Raw genomic sequence first — 18,014 nt, 5'->3', positions numbered from 1 at the left:
AGCAATGTCACAACGTGGGGATCTGTTGAAAATGGAATCCTGGCAAGAGCTCCGGATGAGTCAGCCTTCAAAATTTTGTGCTGATTGTTCCTGGCTTGTCACAGGATATCTTTCATCCATAGGATCATGTAACGTTTAAGGAAACAATGCGCCTCAGGAATATTTGCATGTCCGTGGTGGCAAATATCTCCAGGATGAGATGAAAGAGCTGGTACTAGTCACGGCTGAAGCTTGTTGGTGCTTGTAGTTGTTTGTGGTGGGCAGAAGTCCCCGCCTTATGGGCAAAGGTTTTGAAATATTTTCTTTTGCAGCAAGATAGCAAGTCTTCCAGTAGATTTTGAGATTAACCAGAATTTCTTTGTTTAGGGGCTTTGACTGATCTGCAAGCACAGACTTTTAAATTCAGATTGTTAGCAATATGTGATGAACCAGACGGGTTTTAGACAGGATTTTTCCTCCTCGGCTACAGAGTTCAGTCATCTTGCTCGGTCACTTTGCTCTGCTATCTGCTGTAAGTTAAAAGCAGTGTATATGTATTCAGATATCACGCACACAGTACTGAATAATTTCCAGTTCAGAAGGAAAAGAGCTCTCTCTTCCTTTGGTTGGCTCCAGGAGTTTTTATAAAACACCAGCGTTACTGGTGTGCTCATTTTAAATAAACGCAGCTCCATACTGAAAGCAGAAGGTCTCGCTGCTTATCAGTCTGTCGGCATTTTGTGAAGCTGTGGTGCATCGCTCGGAGATCTTGTTTAGATGTGTTGGTTTGCTGCCCCTGGATAGCTAAACTTGGTAAATGCCAACAATAACTTCATCAGTTACAGCCGGGTTTTGATGGTTGGCAGCATTTGGAGCCAAATTTTAAATTTCTTTGAGACTAGGGAAATGCTGTCAAGTGCCTCCTGAGGCAAGAGTCAAGGGAAATGCGGTTTTATTATAAGAGGCTTACAGCAGGGCTGATCAGCGTGCATGTGTTGGTGGTAGAGGACAGCTTGCAAGCAAACAGTTGAAGAACATGAAGTATAGCAGGGGTGTGAAAGATATAGTGCATGGGCCAGATCCAGCCTGTGGGTCTCTGACCCTGTGCACCATGGGTGGCACAAGGGGTTGACCTGGGATACTTGCCTGTGCTGGACCAGCCCTGTGCATTGGCTCCAGCGGGGCCTGATTAGACCTGCAGATTGGCTCAGCAACCTTCATTTGGCTTATGGGGCTGGAAAAATGTGACCCTCGTGATGTATAGGAATGAGAGAGATGTGCTGTCCAGTACTTGGTTTCGCAGTGCAACTGTTGGCAAAGATGCTCTATTGTAGCCTCTGCTATTAGATAATTGAGGTTTGTTTGTGGGGGGTTTTTTGTTTTGTGGTTTTTGTTGTTTTTTTTAAGGAACCTGTACATTTTTTGTGTACAGTCTGATGTTAAAGGCATTTCTTGTAGCACTTCAAAGAGTATCTATATTGCAGTTTTCAGCTTGTAATAATTTAATAGCTTATTGAATTTTGGTACAAACAGTATTATCTGCTCTATCATTCTGCTGATTTGAGCAATGTTAATAGACACTCAGAAGTTCGTACAGAAGTTAAAATTATGCTGCTGTTTAGGAATATACAGCCAGGAATACAGGAATGTTTTTTGCAAAGTAGCTCTTACCCAGTGAATTCAGATATTGAAGTTACAGCAGAGATGTGCATCCATTTTTCTAGATACCTCTTGAACTTTTAAAAATAAAATATGGTAGAATAAAAATGCTATGAATTACCCCAGACTAAACTTCATAACCCACAACATAAAGTATATATAGTTAGAAACACCATCCCTGCACTCAGTGTCAGAGCCAATTCTTTAGAGCATTCTTGATTTAAAGCTGTACATTTGTTGGACTTCATACTTCAAGTAGGTTCTCAGTTTACTCTGCTTACATCTGCAGTAGTTGCTTTCCATGTCTTTCTAATGCTCTAGGGACCTAGTTCTCACACCTGGTCCCTCTAAAACTTGTCTGTCTCACAGGTGATTATCAGGTGAAAAATGATCAAGTACGCAGTTGGCTTGAAAACTGGAATATTTGGTCTATATGCTGTTGTGACAGGGGAAAATGCTCATTTTGATTGGAAAGGAAGACATTCACTGTTGTAAGAAATCCATAATTTACAGTTGGAGGGGAAGGGAATGCAAAGGGCATTTCTCTACACCGCAGCTTTTCTGTTTATTCCCTTTCACCTGATAGCACTGGCAGCCTTAGGGAAAGGCAAACTAGGGAACCACCACACTTTAGGAGGCCCCAACATTTTGCGGCCAATGTCCAACTTGGTTATGGGTCATCAAAATTAAGCCTCCAAGGGGTCCCAAATGACTCTTACCCAGGACCCCAACAACCCTAAGGCCACCACTGCTGATAGAGTAGCATAACTGCATCTGGAATTATTGCAAAACAACTGTATTTCCAGGACTCTATCTGCTTTAAATAGTAGTAATAGTAGTAATTATTATTAGCTATACAGTATGAATGCTGCAGATTATAGACCATACTTGCAGGGTGCATAGAATACAGACCCTATGTTCTTTCTGCATGGGTGCACGATGGAGAACGGCTGTCCTGCCAGCAGTTCACTAATGCTGTCAGAGTTGGATTTTTGGATCTATTTGCCATGTGCATCTGTTCTGCTTAGGAATATTACAGTCATTTTATAACTCTGTAGGCTCCTCTTTAAATAAGTAACTAACATTCTGGTAACATTCACCAGAGCAGATGAGGGTTTTTTTAAAATGTGAATGGTTTCCTGAAAAGTCTTGTTCTGGATTGCTGTGACACAATGATTTAACTCTTCCTGGTGTCTCACCTGTTCAGCCAAGTCGGGGATGGAGGAGTGTTAGGGAAGTGAAATGTGGTGGGAGTATAAGGCCAGAGGGAAGTAGACCCTGTCCTTTATGCTTTGTATTAAACAGATGTCAAAGCTAGACGCCTTTGAGAGAAATGAATAACAAATGACTACTGGAGGCAAAGACCCTTGCGTATGGACTACATTAAAACCTGGTGTTAGCGGGCTGGAGTTTCTAAAAAGCAGCTACACAAAGACTAGGAATATCTTTTTTTCTAAACTAGCAGTGATATATGTAGGTAGGTTTCCACAGGGGAAATGAAAAGGAGAATGTGGGTTTACAGAATGGGAATTATAAAATGCTCAAGCAGACCAGCAAAAGAGCTCCATTAGTTGTCCAATACCAAACCTTTTGTTACAAGCCCACCACTCCTTCCACACCTGCAGAAATTAATTGCAGAAACCAGAGGTTTGCAAACCCTGTTAAATCTTTCTTGCTATTCAGATATTTTCCTCAAGCTAAACAAAAGTGGTTTTTGTTTTCAAAGCAAATTAGTGGAAGTGAATTTGGGTTTTATTTGTAGACTATAAAACAAGCTAAAGTCCAAACAAATCTCCACCTAGGCTACTCAGGTTAGTTGGACTTCACCTGCAAAGTCTTTTAAATATGCACAGTTTTAATAGCTGAAGCTCTAACTTAGAGCTGGGAGCAGTGGGGGGGGGAGGTTGGGTTGCATTTTTTTAAAGGAATTAGAAACCGAAAACAATTATAGGTATAATGGAAACACAAAGATAAGAGGGAATCCATGGGGAAAGCTAGAAGCAATAAACTTTTAGGAGTCTGAGTCCCTTTGCTGTCAATGTTCAAAATGGCTGTTTATGACCAGGTTCTGACAGATTAATGCTCCTTGATAATAGCATTTCTTGAAAGTTCAAACATCTGTGGTTCGGGCCTGCCCTTTTCAAAGCCTTTCAGAGTTTGTCTCAATTGTCTAAGCTTCTCTTTCTCTCTCTTCTTGCCTCCCCCACAGATCACCGTGGAGTAACAAATATGATCCTCCTCTGGAAGACGGTGCCATGCCATCTGCCCGCCTGCGCAAGCTGGAGGTGGAAGCCAACAATGCCTTCGACCAATACAGAGACTTGTATGTCAGCTCTACCATTCAGAGCTCTCTGCTTTCTTTGCTTTCTTCATTTGCACATCATAACGGCACAAACGGGGAGTCTAAGAAACGTCGTTACTAACAGCCTTTGAGAATGGCTTGCAGTACGTTGCAGGAGGTAGAAGGGTTGCCAAAGGCTGCTTCATTTCTGCTGTACTTTAAGTTTGTAACTAGAGGAAAGCATTTTCAAATATGGCAGATGATGCAAAAGCTGAAATCTGAAGGGCATAAGAGATCAGAGTTCTTTCCTGGCCCATTTTTTTGTGCACAGGCACTTCCCCTTTCTTCCCCTCCCTCTTCCCTCAGTTGCAGTCTTGCTCTGAAATGACCCTGTGTGCTTATTGATCTTGGCGAGCTTTGTCCTTAAATCAATTGTTCTCCACTTGCGCTCAGCACTCCTAAATGGTGTTCTCGCAAAAAAAAACAAACCCCCAAAAAAACCCAACCAAAAAAAGAAAAAAAACCCATTTCAACATCTGAGGAAAATGAACTGTGTAAAGAAACTTGTAGTTAAATGTATATTCTACTCTAAAATAGTACACACAGGTGTGCTGAAGCTTAAGTCGTGTGTGGCTGTTTCCCCATTGCTTTTTGTGTAAGGGTTGTTCTATGACACCTTGCATATCTCCAAACAGCAGATCCTACAGCAGGGAGTTAGTGTTCCCTTCCTCACTTGGCTACTGGACTTGTTGGGTGACTTTGGGCAGAATAGCTCATCTGTGTCCATTTTCCCCATCTGATAAAATGCTCGTCTCCTTTGTAAAGCACTTGGAGATGTATCAGTGGAAAGGGCTGTATAAGAGTTGGATATTTTTCATACCAGCAGAGAGGGAATTACATTAAAAACTTGGCAGTCAAGTGCAATAACTTGTTTTCTGTTTTTGTGTCATCAGTCAGTCCAGGTGGGCCAGTTCTCTTATAAATAGTAGCTCTTATTTTATTCCCTTTTGTTCCACACATTTTAAAGTGGGAATTAAGAGGACACATAGGGAGGAAAAAGGTGGAGTGTTAGGACTAATACATTTGATAGCATCTCTTTTAAAGATGTAATGGCAACAAATTCAAATAATTTTCTTAGTAACTAATTATTACAAAAAGTTGGGACCAGATTGTGTAGACCATGGTTTTTCTTTAGTCACTGCTGGGATGTAAATCCCAATCTGATTACTTTCCCAAGGCTCATGTACGTTGCAGACTGAAACATGAACTACAGCATGCGCAATAGGGGGCTTTATTTTTACTGGGAATTTCTAACCACCATAAAAACGTGAGCAAACTTCTAGCTTGTGCATGCTGCCAGAATCCTGATTAAAAAACAGTTTTAGATGCTAGCTCTGATAAAGAGCTATACTTAAACATAAATGCAAGCAAAAAGTAAAGGTTTTGCTGGATTCCTTCCAAATATTTAAAAAAAAAATCCGTGTGTGTGTGTGGTTTGTACACACTCAGACACTTGACAATCTGGCATCTGTAGGGAGCAGCGTCTTCTCTGCTCATTCTGCTCTCATCTGCTGTGCTATATATATGCATCTTTTCCCCCAAAAATGGATTTCAAAAAGTAGTCTTTTGAAGTTTCACATATTTGTTCCAACCCCCACCTAAAGGTACTATAAGTTTATCAGTGAAATAGTTGGAAGACTGAAATATTGGCAAAGCTGTGTATTTTTTTTCCCTAAACTAATTTTTGGGTGAGGTGGGGGTAGGAATCGGAAAACCATATCCCAAGGCAGATGTCCATCAAGTGTTCTCCAGAAAAATGACAGTTTGATGGGTGAGAACAAGATTTTGCTAAAGGTAGTTTTAATTCACTTCTGTGCATGATCCTGCAGTGGTACAACAGTTACTGTATAGCAGCTGCTGCTTGTCTCTGTTGGTCCATACCTCTAAATATACTATTAACCAGGTATACAACTGTGCTGTCAAATCCTGGCTGCACTGTGATGAATGAAGAAAGCGACGCATGATGGTTTCCTTTTTAATATGAAGGTGAATCTGCTTTAACATGTTTGGAGTGCAGGATAGTAGGGGGCTTAGAATCCACAGAGTCAAAAGGAAAGTTTGAATGCAAATTCTTTATCACATTTTCATTTTTCAATGTGTTAGGTTGTTTTGGAGAAAGTACTTTCAGTGCACTGGGCACTTCTTCAGGGGTTTCTAACTTGAGGGGATAGAAAATGACAAGTGAAGATTAGGAGTGCTTTAGCTTTGGTCCAGGGAAAATGAAAGGCAAGGATTTCTGCAGGTCATCAGCTGTGACTGGACCAACTGTACAGTTGGGAGAGAGTAGATGCTTCTAACTGGTGCTTACTAGTCCTGCGAACATATTCCTAATTAATTGAAAAAGTGTCTTTAAAAAAAAAATAAAAAATTACTGCATTGTCTCTTCCTCTGGTTGGTTATGATTTTAGTAGTTTGTGAGCAGTTCACACTGCTTTGCGAGCTAGGATTCCAAGCTTGCAGAAAGTAGAAATATTGGTTTCTGGCTCTAGCACTTATCAGCAAAACAGCTGCCAAAACCACGTGGGGATTTGAGAATGCGGAGCGTTGAAAGGAGAACAAGATGGCAGTTGCTGTGAGGCAGTTCTTGCGGTCTGCTATGGCTGGAAACTAATGATGTGTATGCCCACTGGAAAGTCAGACGTAGCTTTGGTTTCATGCACTATTTAACTAAAGGTGTCACTAGTTCCTCTGACTCTCTTTTTTTGTTTTCTTTTGTTTTCTTGTAACACGTCTGCACTGAATGATGCAGCAGTTCAAATATATCGGGGCAGTGCAGTTTTTAAATGCTTGGACCACGAAGAGACTTCCCAGCACTGTAAAATATATTTGAAGCCAGGTTTGGAATTATGTGTTACTCCCCCATTCCTTTCCTCCCACCTCCTCTTCCCCCCTGCCTCTCCACCCACTTCCCAGAAAGAAAAGAGTAGATCGGTGATTGTCTTGAATGTTGTGCCTTGTACTGAAATGATGGGTGTCTTTTTCGAGGAGGACATTTGTGCTAAATTAAATGCATTGGTGACTCTGATTAGGGTTCAGGAGGCTTCAGGAAAAGTGTATGCCGCAAATGAAAAAGAATATCAAGTGGTCCAATAAAACCCCTGTGTGGCGTAATAGCAGAGGTAAGGAGGCCATCCAAGGCAAAAAGGCACCCTTCAAAGAATGGAAAGTGTGCCCAAATGAGGAAAATGGGGATGCTCATATACTCTGGTGGGTCAGATATAAAAAGGGAAATAAGGCAGGGCAAAAAAGCATCGGGCAAAAAATACTATATATTAATAATAACTTTGCTGAAGTTAATAAAAACTTTTAACAGCTGTATCGGAAGCAGGAAGCCAGTGAGAGAATTGGTGATGACCACAGTGCAAAAAGTTGCACTCAGAGCAGAGAAGCTAAATGAATTCTTTGCCTCACTTTTACTGCAGAAAATACTGGTGCAATTCCCATGCTAGATCACAAGGAAGTACTCTGCCGTGCAGCGCATCGTTAACCTGTGGAACTCATTACCGCAGGAGGCTGAGGCAGATAGTGTAGCCAAGTTCAAAGAGAGACTAAACCAGTGGTTCTCAACCATGGTGCCATAGCACCCTCGTGTGCCTTGATCCTTTCAAGGGTGATGCATGGTGCCTTACAGTGTTAACCTGTTAGGTATACATATGTGATTCCCAAGATTCTCCCCCCCCCCCCGGGGTTTTTAAATAGGAAATAGTGTCAACGCATTTTGACCTGTTATGATCTTTCTGAGTTCTTTTCAGCAGCAGAATTGCACTATTATTTTCCTGTAGTTAAACGGGGGATTAAAACTAAGAGCTGGCACTTTCTGCGGGGTTCATTGAGGCTAAGGTTGAGAAGCCCTGGACTAGATACATTCCAGTATGATAAATCTTATTAATAGCTATTAAACAGTGAAGAGATGTAGCTTCTGGCATCTCTAAACCAACGATGATGGATGCTAGGGAACATAATGATTGCTTTAGATACATCTGGTTCAGTGCTCTTCCTCTAAAGCATCTGGTTCTGCCCCTGTTGGAGACCAGGTTACTGGACTAGATAGACCATTGGTCTGATCCTGTCCTAGGTTCTTATGATCACTTTGGATAACTTTTGAATTCAGCTGCAGAAACTTCCATTTTCCCCACTGCAGTGTGCTGGGCCTGACCTGGAGAGACAAGTCCTTCATTGCTAGTGAGACATATTTTACCTACACTTCACTCTGCAATTTTTGTTTAGTAAATAAGGGATATCTTGCCATTGCTTGCACTGTGGTTGTAAACAGGGCATTGTAAGCAAAGAGGCTGAGAGCCCCTGAACTGCTGGGGTGACAAGTAAGCATCTCTGGTTCAATTTGCATCAGGTGCTGAGTGTATTGTAGAGGTATTGCATGCAGTACTTGAAAGTGCAACCTGAAACAGTCACACTGTTATGTTTGTGCCAGAGGGATGACACACTTGTTACATTAGCCATGATGATTAGCAAAATTGAAACCTCAAGTAGAACTTTTTGTCTTAATTTGAGAGAAGCAGAAATGCAAGCTTCAGTATGTTTGTTTCCCCAGGCAGTTAAGTGACTTCACTTCCCCAGCGAAGGTTCACACTGGGTCTTGCTGAAAGAAGTCTGTGGATTTGCTGTATCTTCATCATTTGAAGTACTCTGGAGTTATTGCATTGCCTTTATACTTACAGCCTTCCAGGCTGCTGGTTTGCTTTATTTACAGCCCCCAAATACGGAAAGTACAGAATGTTCTGCTTCATTACTGATTCCAAAGTGAGGGAATTAAGATCAGTCGTGCAGAAGACTTAAAATAGGAAAAGCCGTGTATGCCATGAATCCTACTACAGATGATGGGTGCAAGAAAATACAGATTACTGCCAAATGATCTCTGATACTGAGCGGGAACTGAGCACTGAGGAGAGTCTCTTCTCGGGCATCATTAACTCAAATTCCATATCATATTTTTCAGTCCTTTCAAAATTTGGCTTTCCAGTTCTGTTGCTAAAAGCAGTCGTCTGAAACTGTTGCTGTCACAGAGTGCAATGGATTTCTGCCTGAGTTTGTAGGCCAGAGACTGCAGGCCAAAATAATAGAGTGGAGAAAAAGCAAAAGCCTTTCTTGACTTGGAACAAAGTGATGCCTTGCAAGCTTTAGCTTCTTGGAGTTCTCTTCACATGGCATATACTTCATTCCCTGGCTTCAAAAGAAATATTGGACTGATTATTCCACTGCCTCTTGCTGGAGTTGGGATGGGGGGGATGCACACTTCTGTTGTTTTAATGAGAAATGAGTTTGTGAGACGGTGTCATTCCCAAGCTGCTGTCAGACAGTCCCCACAAAGTAGAGTCCAGAGTCCCCCGTTGTTGGGGTTTGGTTTTTATTAATCATGATACTGTATAAACTTCAGCTCAGACTTTCTCCACTGACTTGGCTGCTTGGGGGTTTCTTAGTCATTACTGTGCAGCCCACACCCTAGAGCTGCTTTTAGATTACCGCTGTAACCAGGTGGGGTAATAAACCATCTACATTAGTGAGTTATCAGAACCTATTTAGTTATTGCCCAGCAGAATGAACACCTGCTGAGAGGGCATTGTTAAAGGGCAGCAGTTGGTGCTTCTTATTTAAAAATATATAGATCTAGATATAATCTAATGCGTGTGTGCGCACGCTCATCTCCTCATGTGGTCATGGGTGGTAGCCTTAAGTTTTTTCTATTGCCTAAAATATATGCTGGCAATTCATTGGACAGCAGTTCACTCTGAAATGCGCTTTGGAGAATTTGGTTTGGTAATGAATTGGTTAGAGCCATAGATGCTTGAGGCCGTTAGGCTATGGAGTCCTCAGACTTGGTCCCTACAATCATGTGTCTGGTGTTTTGTCCAGTCTGTTGTTAAATAACTCCAAGAGTGGCCAGTCCTCCACTAATGTGAAAGTCTTCCAGTTTGCAAACAAGTTTCTTTGGGTAAATCTAGTATCTTTTATTAGACCAACTAAATATCGGATTTACCCAAAGAACCTTTTCTGCCTATGTTCTTAAACCAACATGGCTACAAGCAATATCCCAGTTGCAAAGTGCTTTCTGTGCCTGGACGTCTTCCTAATGCGGTTTAACCTTTCATAATTTTTCAGCGTTACTTCCTTTTAATTGTGCTTTTTGCCATTCATATTTTTCAGATATTTGTAATACATTATGGCTTGTCCTTATCCAAGAAAGTCTTCATATTAGTGTTTCTGTTTCACTTAAAGTCCACTTTTACAGAAATGCTTCAAGCAGTTGCCGGTGCATCTTTTACTTTGCAAATCTAAGAAAACTGAAGCAGGGGAAGAGGAGTGGCAGGAGGGAACCTCATGTTAGGTCGGTAGTATTGGGATTACGTTGTCTTACTTTTGGAGACTGGAGCTGAACTCGGTTTGGGTCAAAGAGGAAGTAATTTTGGTCTATAGTATATTCAATCTGGGGAAGATACAAAGCAAGGAACAAAAATAAAATGTTCTTAAAATCATGTCGTTAACAGACATGCACATGACTTCCAAATGGGAACTTTAGTTTTGATCTTTTGCTGCCAGGTTTAACTCATACACTGCCTAAAGCTAGGGCCCTGGTATGCTTTTGTTCAGTAAGTTATTATTCCCATATGGAGTCTAACATATCCCATTCAGCTAGATCCTTGGCACTCTCTTCCCACACTGAGCAGATAATGCCTTCAAACACGTGGTTACAATTTATTGCCCTTAAGTTGATGTGCGTATGTGCAGTTGATTGAAATCAAAGCGTAATGAGGACCAGGGAGTCCAGATAAATCAATCTATATTACATTCCATGTTCTGTTGTTTTGGATTAAAGATAATCAATGCTTTAATTCCTCCCTGCAGAAGGGGTACCTCTGGTTTTGTTTCTTTCTAGAAGATGTTTTTCATGAAGGCGTATTTTGGCAGGTTTGACTGCATCAGCAAGATGGGAGCTGGCATCCACCTTGGAGGACATTTTTCCTTACCTCTCAATTTCTTGGGTTAAGTCCTATTTTTACTAATGTTTTCTTTCTGGCAAAGAAAACCACAAAATGTTCTCATCTTAGTCGCCATGTTTCTTCAAGCATTTGCTGTCTAATAGTTCATCGTGCTTTCTGTCAAAGGCACTCAAAGTACTTTTACAGGTAACAAATTAAGTCTTGAACCCGTTTCTTAGATGGTTAAATTGAGAGGCAGAGTAAATCACTGTTGGTAGCATGTGATGTCTTTTTGGAAGACTAGGAGAGTGCCTGGGGGAGGGAAATACCTCCTCGTGTTATTTTATTGTATTATATCTGCAGCGGAGTTAGAGCTTCAGAAAGTCCTTGTATTAAAACAAATGATGACACCCGTCTTTCAGATAATATTGCAGAATGGGTAGGGTGTAAATGAAAGAGCAATAACTCCTTCCTTAAGATGAAAGGAGGGGGGAAAAAAAAAAAAGGATTGCTTCAATAATATTCCCTCAGTCTGATCTGAAGATGTGCACAGGCACAAGAGCTTTCTTTTACATGGATTCAGGTGGCTACTGATCACAAACAACAGGGAAATCCCATTGATGTATGGGGGTTAACATCTTACCTTTCCTTTTGGAGTCTAGTGTGTCAACTCTGCCTTCATTTTAATTCCTTTATATGGGCTTCATTTACTATTATTGATGACTTTGTGCAGCACCACCTCTTTGAATCTCTCTGACTTGGCTGTCGGTGCCTGTTCATTGTCTTGTAGCCAGCTTCAAAGACTTTCCCCTCCCATCTTTATCTGCTCTGTTTTGGGCCTCCCCTTCGTTCTACCCATGGCTCCGGCCCTTGTCCACCTACCCTGTTCAAAGGGCAGATATCTTGCTTGCTACTTGCTTGCAGTGTCAGCGTGCACTGGATGGATGTCTCCTACAGACTTGGCTCACTTGTGATGCTTGCTGAATACCAGTGGCTTGCACACTTCCTTTACCTGGTGCATTGGTCCTTAGACTACAAACCATTTGGGGAGGGGAGGGGGATAGTTTGGTTCTTTCGTGCATGGAAAATACTTGGTTCATTTGGAGCACTACCAGCAGTATTCATATTTTGTGTGTTTAACCAACTGTGTTGGTTGGTATATGGACCAGATTGGATTCCGCTAAACATGTTAAAAGGCATGTTACCAGGTGTCAGAGGCATAATTAGTGTGTAGTTTTAACAGATGAACTACTGGTCCCCATGCCCTCATCTGTGCATGGGGGACCAGTCACTGAAGCTCAGATGGCTGCAGCCTACAGTGCAACTTTCAATCCTCAAAGTGATTAGGCAGCTGTGAGCACTTGATGTAAGCGTTCTGTCTGGGTGTAGATGTAAACCCAGTTTGTCCAAACTGCAAACCAAGGGAAAGCTTTGAAGTAACTTTATTGCCATTAGCTCACTGTTCCTCATTAATGGTTACTAGCCCTTTGTGATGGCTTTCTCTTAGGGCATGATAGTTACTGTGGTTTTCACAGCAAGGGCTCTGCAGATTGAATCCAGATGCATTTGTTATGCATCCCAGCACTAAGGAAACCTGATTTTCCATCCCACTGCTGGCTGGGGCTTTGCACAATAGGGTGTGACATCAGGATTATGTCATCCACGAGACTTTTGCCTCCAGGCCCGACTGATAAGTACAAGATGAGGACTCATAAGACTGGCTTAAATTGCCAAGATGCAAGTCACTAATGTTTGCATGCTTATAAAATTTAAAACACAATGTTTACACCAGCAACTTTCAGATGAGAGGAGAGCATGCAGTGAGATGGGGCTGGGTAGGGGTTCTTACTTCATTTGCCTGTAGCCAGCTCAAAGTCCAATAGGAGACCCCTTGGCAGTGGTTGGGGTGAGTTTAGAAGAGGAGTCAAATGAGACGCAGATTTAGTTGCTGTGGATCAGATTTTTTTTTTTTTTTCTCTAGTGCTTCACTTTTGGTCCATCAGTGTGCAGACTCCCTTCTGACTTGTCTTTTGAGGCTTTTGACTCTCATTAGAGCAATTCTTCTCTCCCTTGGATTCCCATGTTGTACTATCTGTAGTGTTACAAAATCTGAACATTGGGAGAGGTTCAGTTAAGAGGTCATTGCTGGTTGTGCAACATTTGTCCTCACAGTCCACATTCCTAGTGTCAGTTAATGGACTTTAGCAATAACTGGTTTTCTGCCACTTCCCAGGGAAACCATTCCACTTCGCTAATACAAAACCTTTTGTAATAGTTGCACAAATTTTCTGTTTGCCTTTCTCTTGTTTTTGCTGTTTGCTGGGATATTTTTCCCCATGCAGAAATGCTCTGTTGTTGGTATTTCACTCTATCTGTAAATGCTCTTATGCTTTCCCACCCCCCACTCTGCTGCTCAGCCACTTCCTAAATAGGACATAAGTACTAAGTTCTGAATTTTTCTTTTGAAATCAATGCATCCTGCCTCATGGTTGGTTTTGGTTCTTTTCCCCGAATTCTCTCAACTTAACTTTTTTTTAAGCTGGGTTTCAAGATCTTCTGTGTTTGTAGTCTATATATGCCACCTTCCTTGTTACAACACTGAAGAACTGACCTAACACAATTGACTGTGCATGTGCCATAGGACTGCCATGCATCACTGTGTTGCTGTTCATAGTTACCCTTCGCATGCATGTTTTAGCCTGTTCTTGATCCAGAGGTTCCTCTCCAAACCAGTTTCTTGCAGTGATGATAGAAAAGCTGCACTCTGTGTCTCTGCCTCCCCCACAATATACTTAAAAGTATATTGTTTTAAATGAATAAATAAGATAACTCCAGAGAAAGTCTTTAATCTTGTAGCCTGACTGGTTAAGAATAGACATGATGTAAGAATTTGTATATCATAAATGAAATATGCACTTAGCACAGACTTCAATAAAAACTGAATAACTAGTGCACAGACTCATGTTGTTCTAGGCTCTCCTTTTGCCAAATACATTTCAATATTCAGTTTATGCTTCCAGTGGGAAGAAAATATTCATAGATGACAAGTGCAAGTATGGAGAAGATGGCATTTGGTAAAGCTGAATGGCTGGTGGATTTGCTGAGACCTCACTCTAGGCTTATTGTATCTTTCCACACAGCAGCAACACGAGTTGTCCTCCACTCCCATGTTCATAACAGATGGAGCAGACAATGGTACTCCTGAATTATCCAGTCTGGTTTGATTTGGAAGGCCTGGTTCCAGGTCTGATTTCTATCAGAGGATGACAGACTTTGGATGTAGGATTGATACGAAGGGAGAATTATGAAAAGGAAAGCACTCTTAGGAGAGGTAGGATCTAGAAAAGGTACAGCGTCTTTCTGTACTCTTACAAAACAGCTTAACAAAGGTCCCTAACTTTGCATTATACTTCTGTTAATTCCCCTAGATGAAAGGAGAAGTTCCTCCACTCAATTTTAGGGTCCTGAAAGAAATGTGGCCCCAAAATCTTTTGGTAGTCTCAAAAGTATGCTCCCACTCCTTTTTGGAATAGCCAGGTTGCAGCTGTAGTTTGCAGAATCAAACCTTGACAGATTTAGTTAAAAAAAGGCTGCCTTTTATAGAGCAAAATGTTACATGGAGGTGAAAGGCTTACAAGCAGTTGTTGCTACCTCTTGCTGTTTAATGAGCCGGTTCTACAACTGGACATTACAAGACGGCCCCAGGTATTGCAAGATGGCAGTTTCTGCCAATGGTACTTGTCTCCAGGTGGCTTCTCAAAGAGACTTTGGCCACTAAAGTTCAAAATACTATGAACAATGAGACAGTTGGGAAATCTGTGTGGTGGTATTATTTGTCTATTGTGAGGTACCAAAAGCACAAAATCCAACGGTTCTGGGAGATTTGGCAGTCTGGCTGCCATTGTGTGGATCCTTTTCTCCTAGTTTGCAGAATTACTGCTCTTTTACAGCTCTCCTTGCAATTTCAGTCATCCAGCCGCAGTCCAGATGTGCACTTTTAAGTGTAACTGGTACTGAAGTTGCACATACCTAATTTGATTGGTATGTTTGCTCAAGGGATTGTTGCACCTGTGTACGCTGGAAAGAATTTCTGTAAAATACCTGTAGAGAGTCCACAGGCATATTTGCGGATGTGTTCATTAAGTTGTGGTGAAAAACAGCTGGGCTGAGTGTGCAAATATCCTACTTTGTTTTTTTGTTGTTTTTTGTTTGTTTTAAGTTGTTGAATAACATCCTCAAGTAACTTTTTTGTGGGTATGCTGATGGGGTGTGAAAGAGGTGAGGCAGGGGAGAAAGGAATTTTAATTTGTTTCCATTCAAACTAGTAAAAGAAAAAAGAGAGTTGGGCTTTTATTTTACATTTTTTTTATACACGCGCACACCCTCCTCCCAACTATATATTGGTTAGGCATATTATAGTGTGCGTTTGTATGTAGCTATCTAGAGCTGTATCGATAGATCTATCTTGGAGAGAGAGATCTATATTTTATAGTGATGTAGATCTATAGATAGATTATTTTTAAAGGTTAGATAGATAGAGATAGATACCTTTATTTTTAAAGGTGTTATATAATTTTGCTGTAGTTCCTTGTATCGGACTGTTTTGTACATTTTGATCTCTGCTTTTGTTGATCAAGCATTCTGAATTCTCTCATGCTGGAGGTGTGGGATGGAGAAGATGTCAGTGGTAGGATGGCCTCAAGCTCTTGCTTTTTGCCGTGATGGCTTTTTCCAGGCTTGAAAAAGTAGGATGAAGTCGATCTGAATAAATGGCCTGGCAGCATCTCTTCCCTTGCCGAAACATCTTGCTTTCTTTGTTCTTCACTTGCACTTCTGACTGAGTGGTGAAAATTTCTATTTAACTTGTTGCTGGTATGTGGTCAGCTGCCCTAACCACCAGCAAAATCTCTGCCTTCAAAACCAGTGAAATCGAAGGCACTTACTAGAGCTACCAAAAAACAGAGGTCCCCATGGTGATTTTAACAGGTATAGCTGTAATTAATCTGCAGAGGAATACTGTCTGCATCGATTAAATTTCAAGACGTCTCTACACCCAATAACTGCTTGTTACATACCACGGTCAAAAGAAGTATCCATATAATTCTCTAGAAGAATAAAACGGGGTAGTGCCACTTTTTACCATAACCAAGCTGAAACACCATTTAACATTTTCAAAGGCTTTCATAAACCAGTCTGTAATTCCAGGTATTGGTACTTAGCATCACATTTTTGTGGTTTAGGGTTGCAAGAGCTGTAAGCCAGATACAAAAAACCCACCCGCTGTCTTTGGCACTGGAGTACCTGCTGGAAAATGCATGAGTGTTTTTATGGATAAGTGACTTGGGTTTAGTGAGCTGCAGAGCCGTCATTCTGTTTTTATTGCCGTGTGGTATAAACTCATTTTCCTAGTGTATTAGTCTGGCATTCGGTGCAAGTATTGTTGTGGGAAATGGTGCCATTGGAAACCTAAGTGTGTCATTACTAATCATGGTAATGTAAACTAGTTGACCTGTCCTCTTTTTTTTGAGATGTTGCTGGGAAGTGGGAAGGGAGGGTGGGTTTCCGCCCCTCTCAAGTCCCTCTTGAATTTATAACTTCATCCTGGCAAAGCCCGAGTTCTGTTTCATGGTTACATCTTGAGTTCTTTAAACAAGTTTTTCATCCTGTGTCTCCACCCGCCTAAACTTCAAACACTTCATAAAGCTTTGGATCGCTCTTAGCTTAAATATTTTCTTTTATATTCACACATATAAAGTAGGTCAGTTTGGTATGTGACTGCCTTTTTGTGTGCGTGTTAAAAGGCTTTTTCCAGGTGGTCTGTGGTTGAAGTCATGGGTGTAAGTCCTGTGCATCTGACTGTGACATTCAAACTGGAAGCGACTTCCCATGAAAAATGACATGTTACTCCTGAATTTTGGGGGGAGGGAGTTATTGATGATATTGGACCTGCTGCTTCTTAAGTAACTCCAGGGATCAAACTCTTATGTGTAGTAAATGTTTCCAGAAACCCAAGTCTCAGAGCAGCTGTTCCAAAAGTCATTACTGAACATTGGTTGCCCTCCGAATCCTCCACAATGCTGGGATGTGCGTCACTGGCCTAGGCCTTTTGATCTCCAGTACAGGGAAGTGGTTGGCCAATGCAACCAATAGGCTATTTTTTTTAATTTTTGGTTTTATTGTCATATTGCTAATTTGCACTGCTCTAAAGCCAGCTGCAATCTGGTGAGATTCCACCCCTTCAACAGAGCAAGGCCGAGTTCCCTGCTGTTAATGGTTTGTTTGTGTTTTGGGGTTTTTTTAAAAGATGTTTCTCCTTTGGGAAGTTTGAGGGAGGCACCAAATTTGCATAAGGATGTAGGAATGTCCAGACTGAATTGGACCCGATGTCCAACTAATCAGGAAACTAGCCAACAAAAGCCAGTAATAGATGCTTTGGGGAAGATGCAAGAAATTCAGCACGTCTCAAAGGCGACTGCATTCAGTTGTGTGCATTGTTATTAGGTCTCAACCTGGCTAAGCTGGCTCTGACCATGGAACTTTATTGAAATAGCATGTTAGTATTTAAAACAATATTAATACTATATTTGATTCATTAAGTATACAAAGGCTAGTTAAAGTGTTTCCATGTGTGTTCTGTTAGTTCTGGCAGGAGGTTCTTCAGATGGTTTTATGTGGTTTCAGACAACATTTTAGCACATTCTTAAAATACCCACAAAAGCCTTTATGTAAAATCTCATAAATGTGAACCGCATAAAAAAAAAATATATATTTTTTTCCTGTTTCATGTCATTGGGATCAAAGTACAGTAGGTAATAATAAATTTCCAAGAAACTTGTTGTAGCTCCTCTCTTAATTAATGTTTCATGCTCATAAAATGTGTAATGGGGAAACTGTCTGTATGCCCCACTGTATTCTCATGGACTGCCTGCTCCGTTTGAGTGATTTTTGTACCACACTTATTATGAAGGTAGAGGGTTGTGCTTATTCCCTAACCTTTGAGCCCTGCTGCCCTCTTCTACAAACAAGTGTCAGTCAGGCTGGAACTTGTGCCTTCTGATCAGTGCAAAAGTGAGCCTGCTCTTGAACACGGTAGAAGGTTT

The 18,014-nt window shown here is 41.2% G+C and overlaps 1 protein-coding gene across 3 annotated transcripts in view; it reads left to right on the top strand.

Annotated features, from left to right (window-relative positions):
• Positions 1-18,014, top strand: part of CAPZB (capping actin protein of muscle Z-line subunit beta) — an 83,471-nt gene that overhangs the window by 47,594 nt on the left and 17,863 nt on the right. For all 3 annotated transcript variants that reach the window (XM_014523584.2, XM_014523583.2, XM_025213140.1), the window contains exon 4: positions 3,848-3,961. In XM_014523584.2, the coding sequence (XP_014379070.2) occupies positions 3,848-3,961 (114 nt within the window). The remainder of the gene's footprint in view (positions 1-3,847; positions 3,962-18,014) is intronic.

The sequence above is a fragment of the Alligator sinensis genome, unplaced genomic scaffold, assembly GCF_000455745.1.
Source record: "Alligator sinensis unplaced genomic scaffold, ASM45574v1 scaffold1719_1, whole genome shotgun sequence".
Classification (NCBI taxonomy): domain Eukaryota; kingdom Metazoa; phylum Chordata; order Crocodylia; family Alligatoridae; genus Alligator; species Alligator sinensis.
Note: the sequence above shows the minus strand (reverse complement) of the source record. Positions and strands in the feature narration are given on the sequence as shown.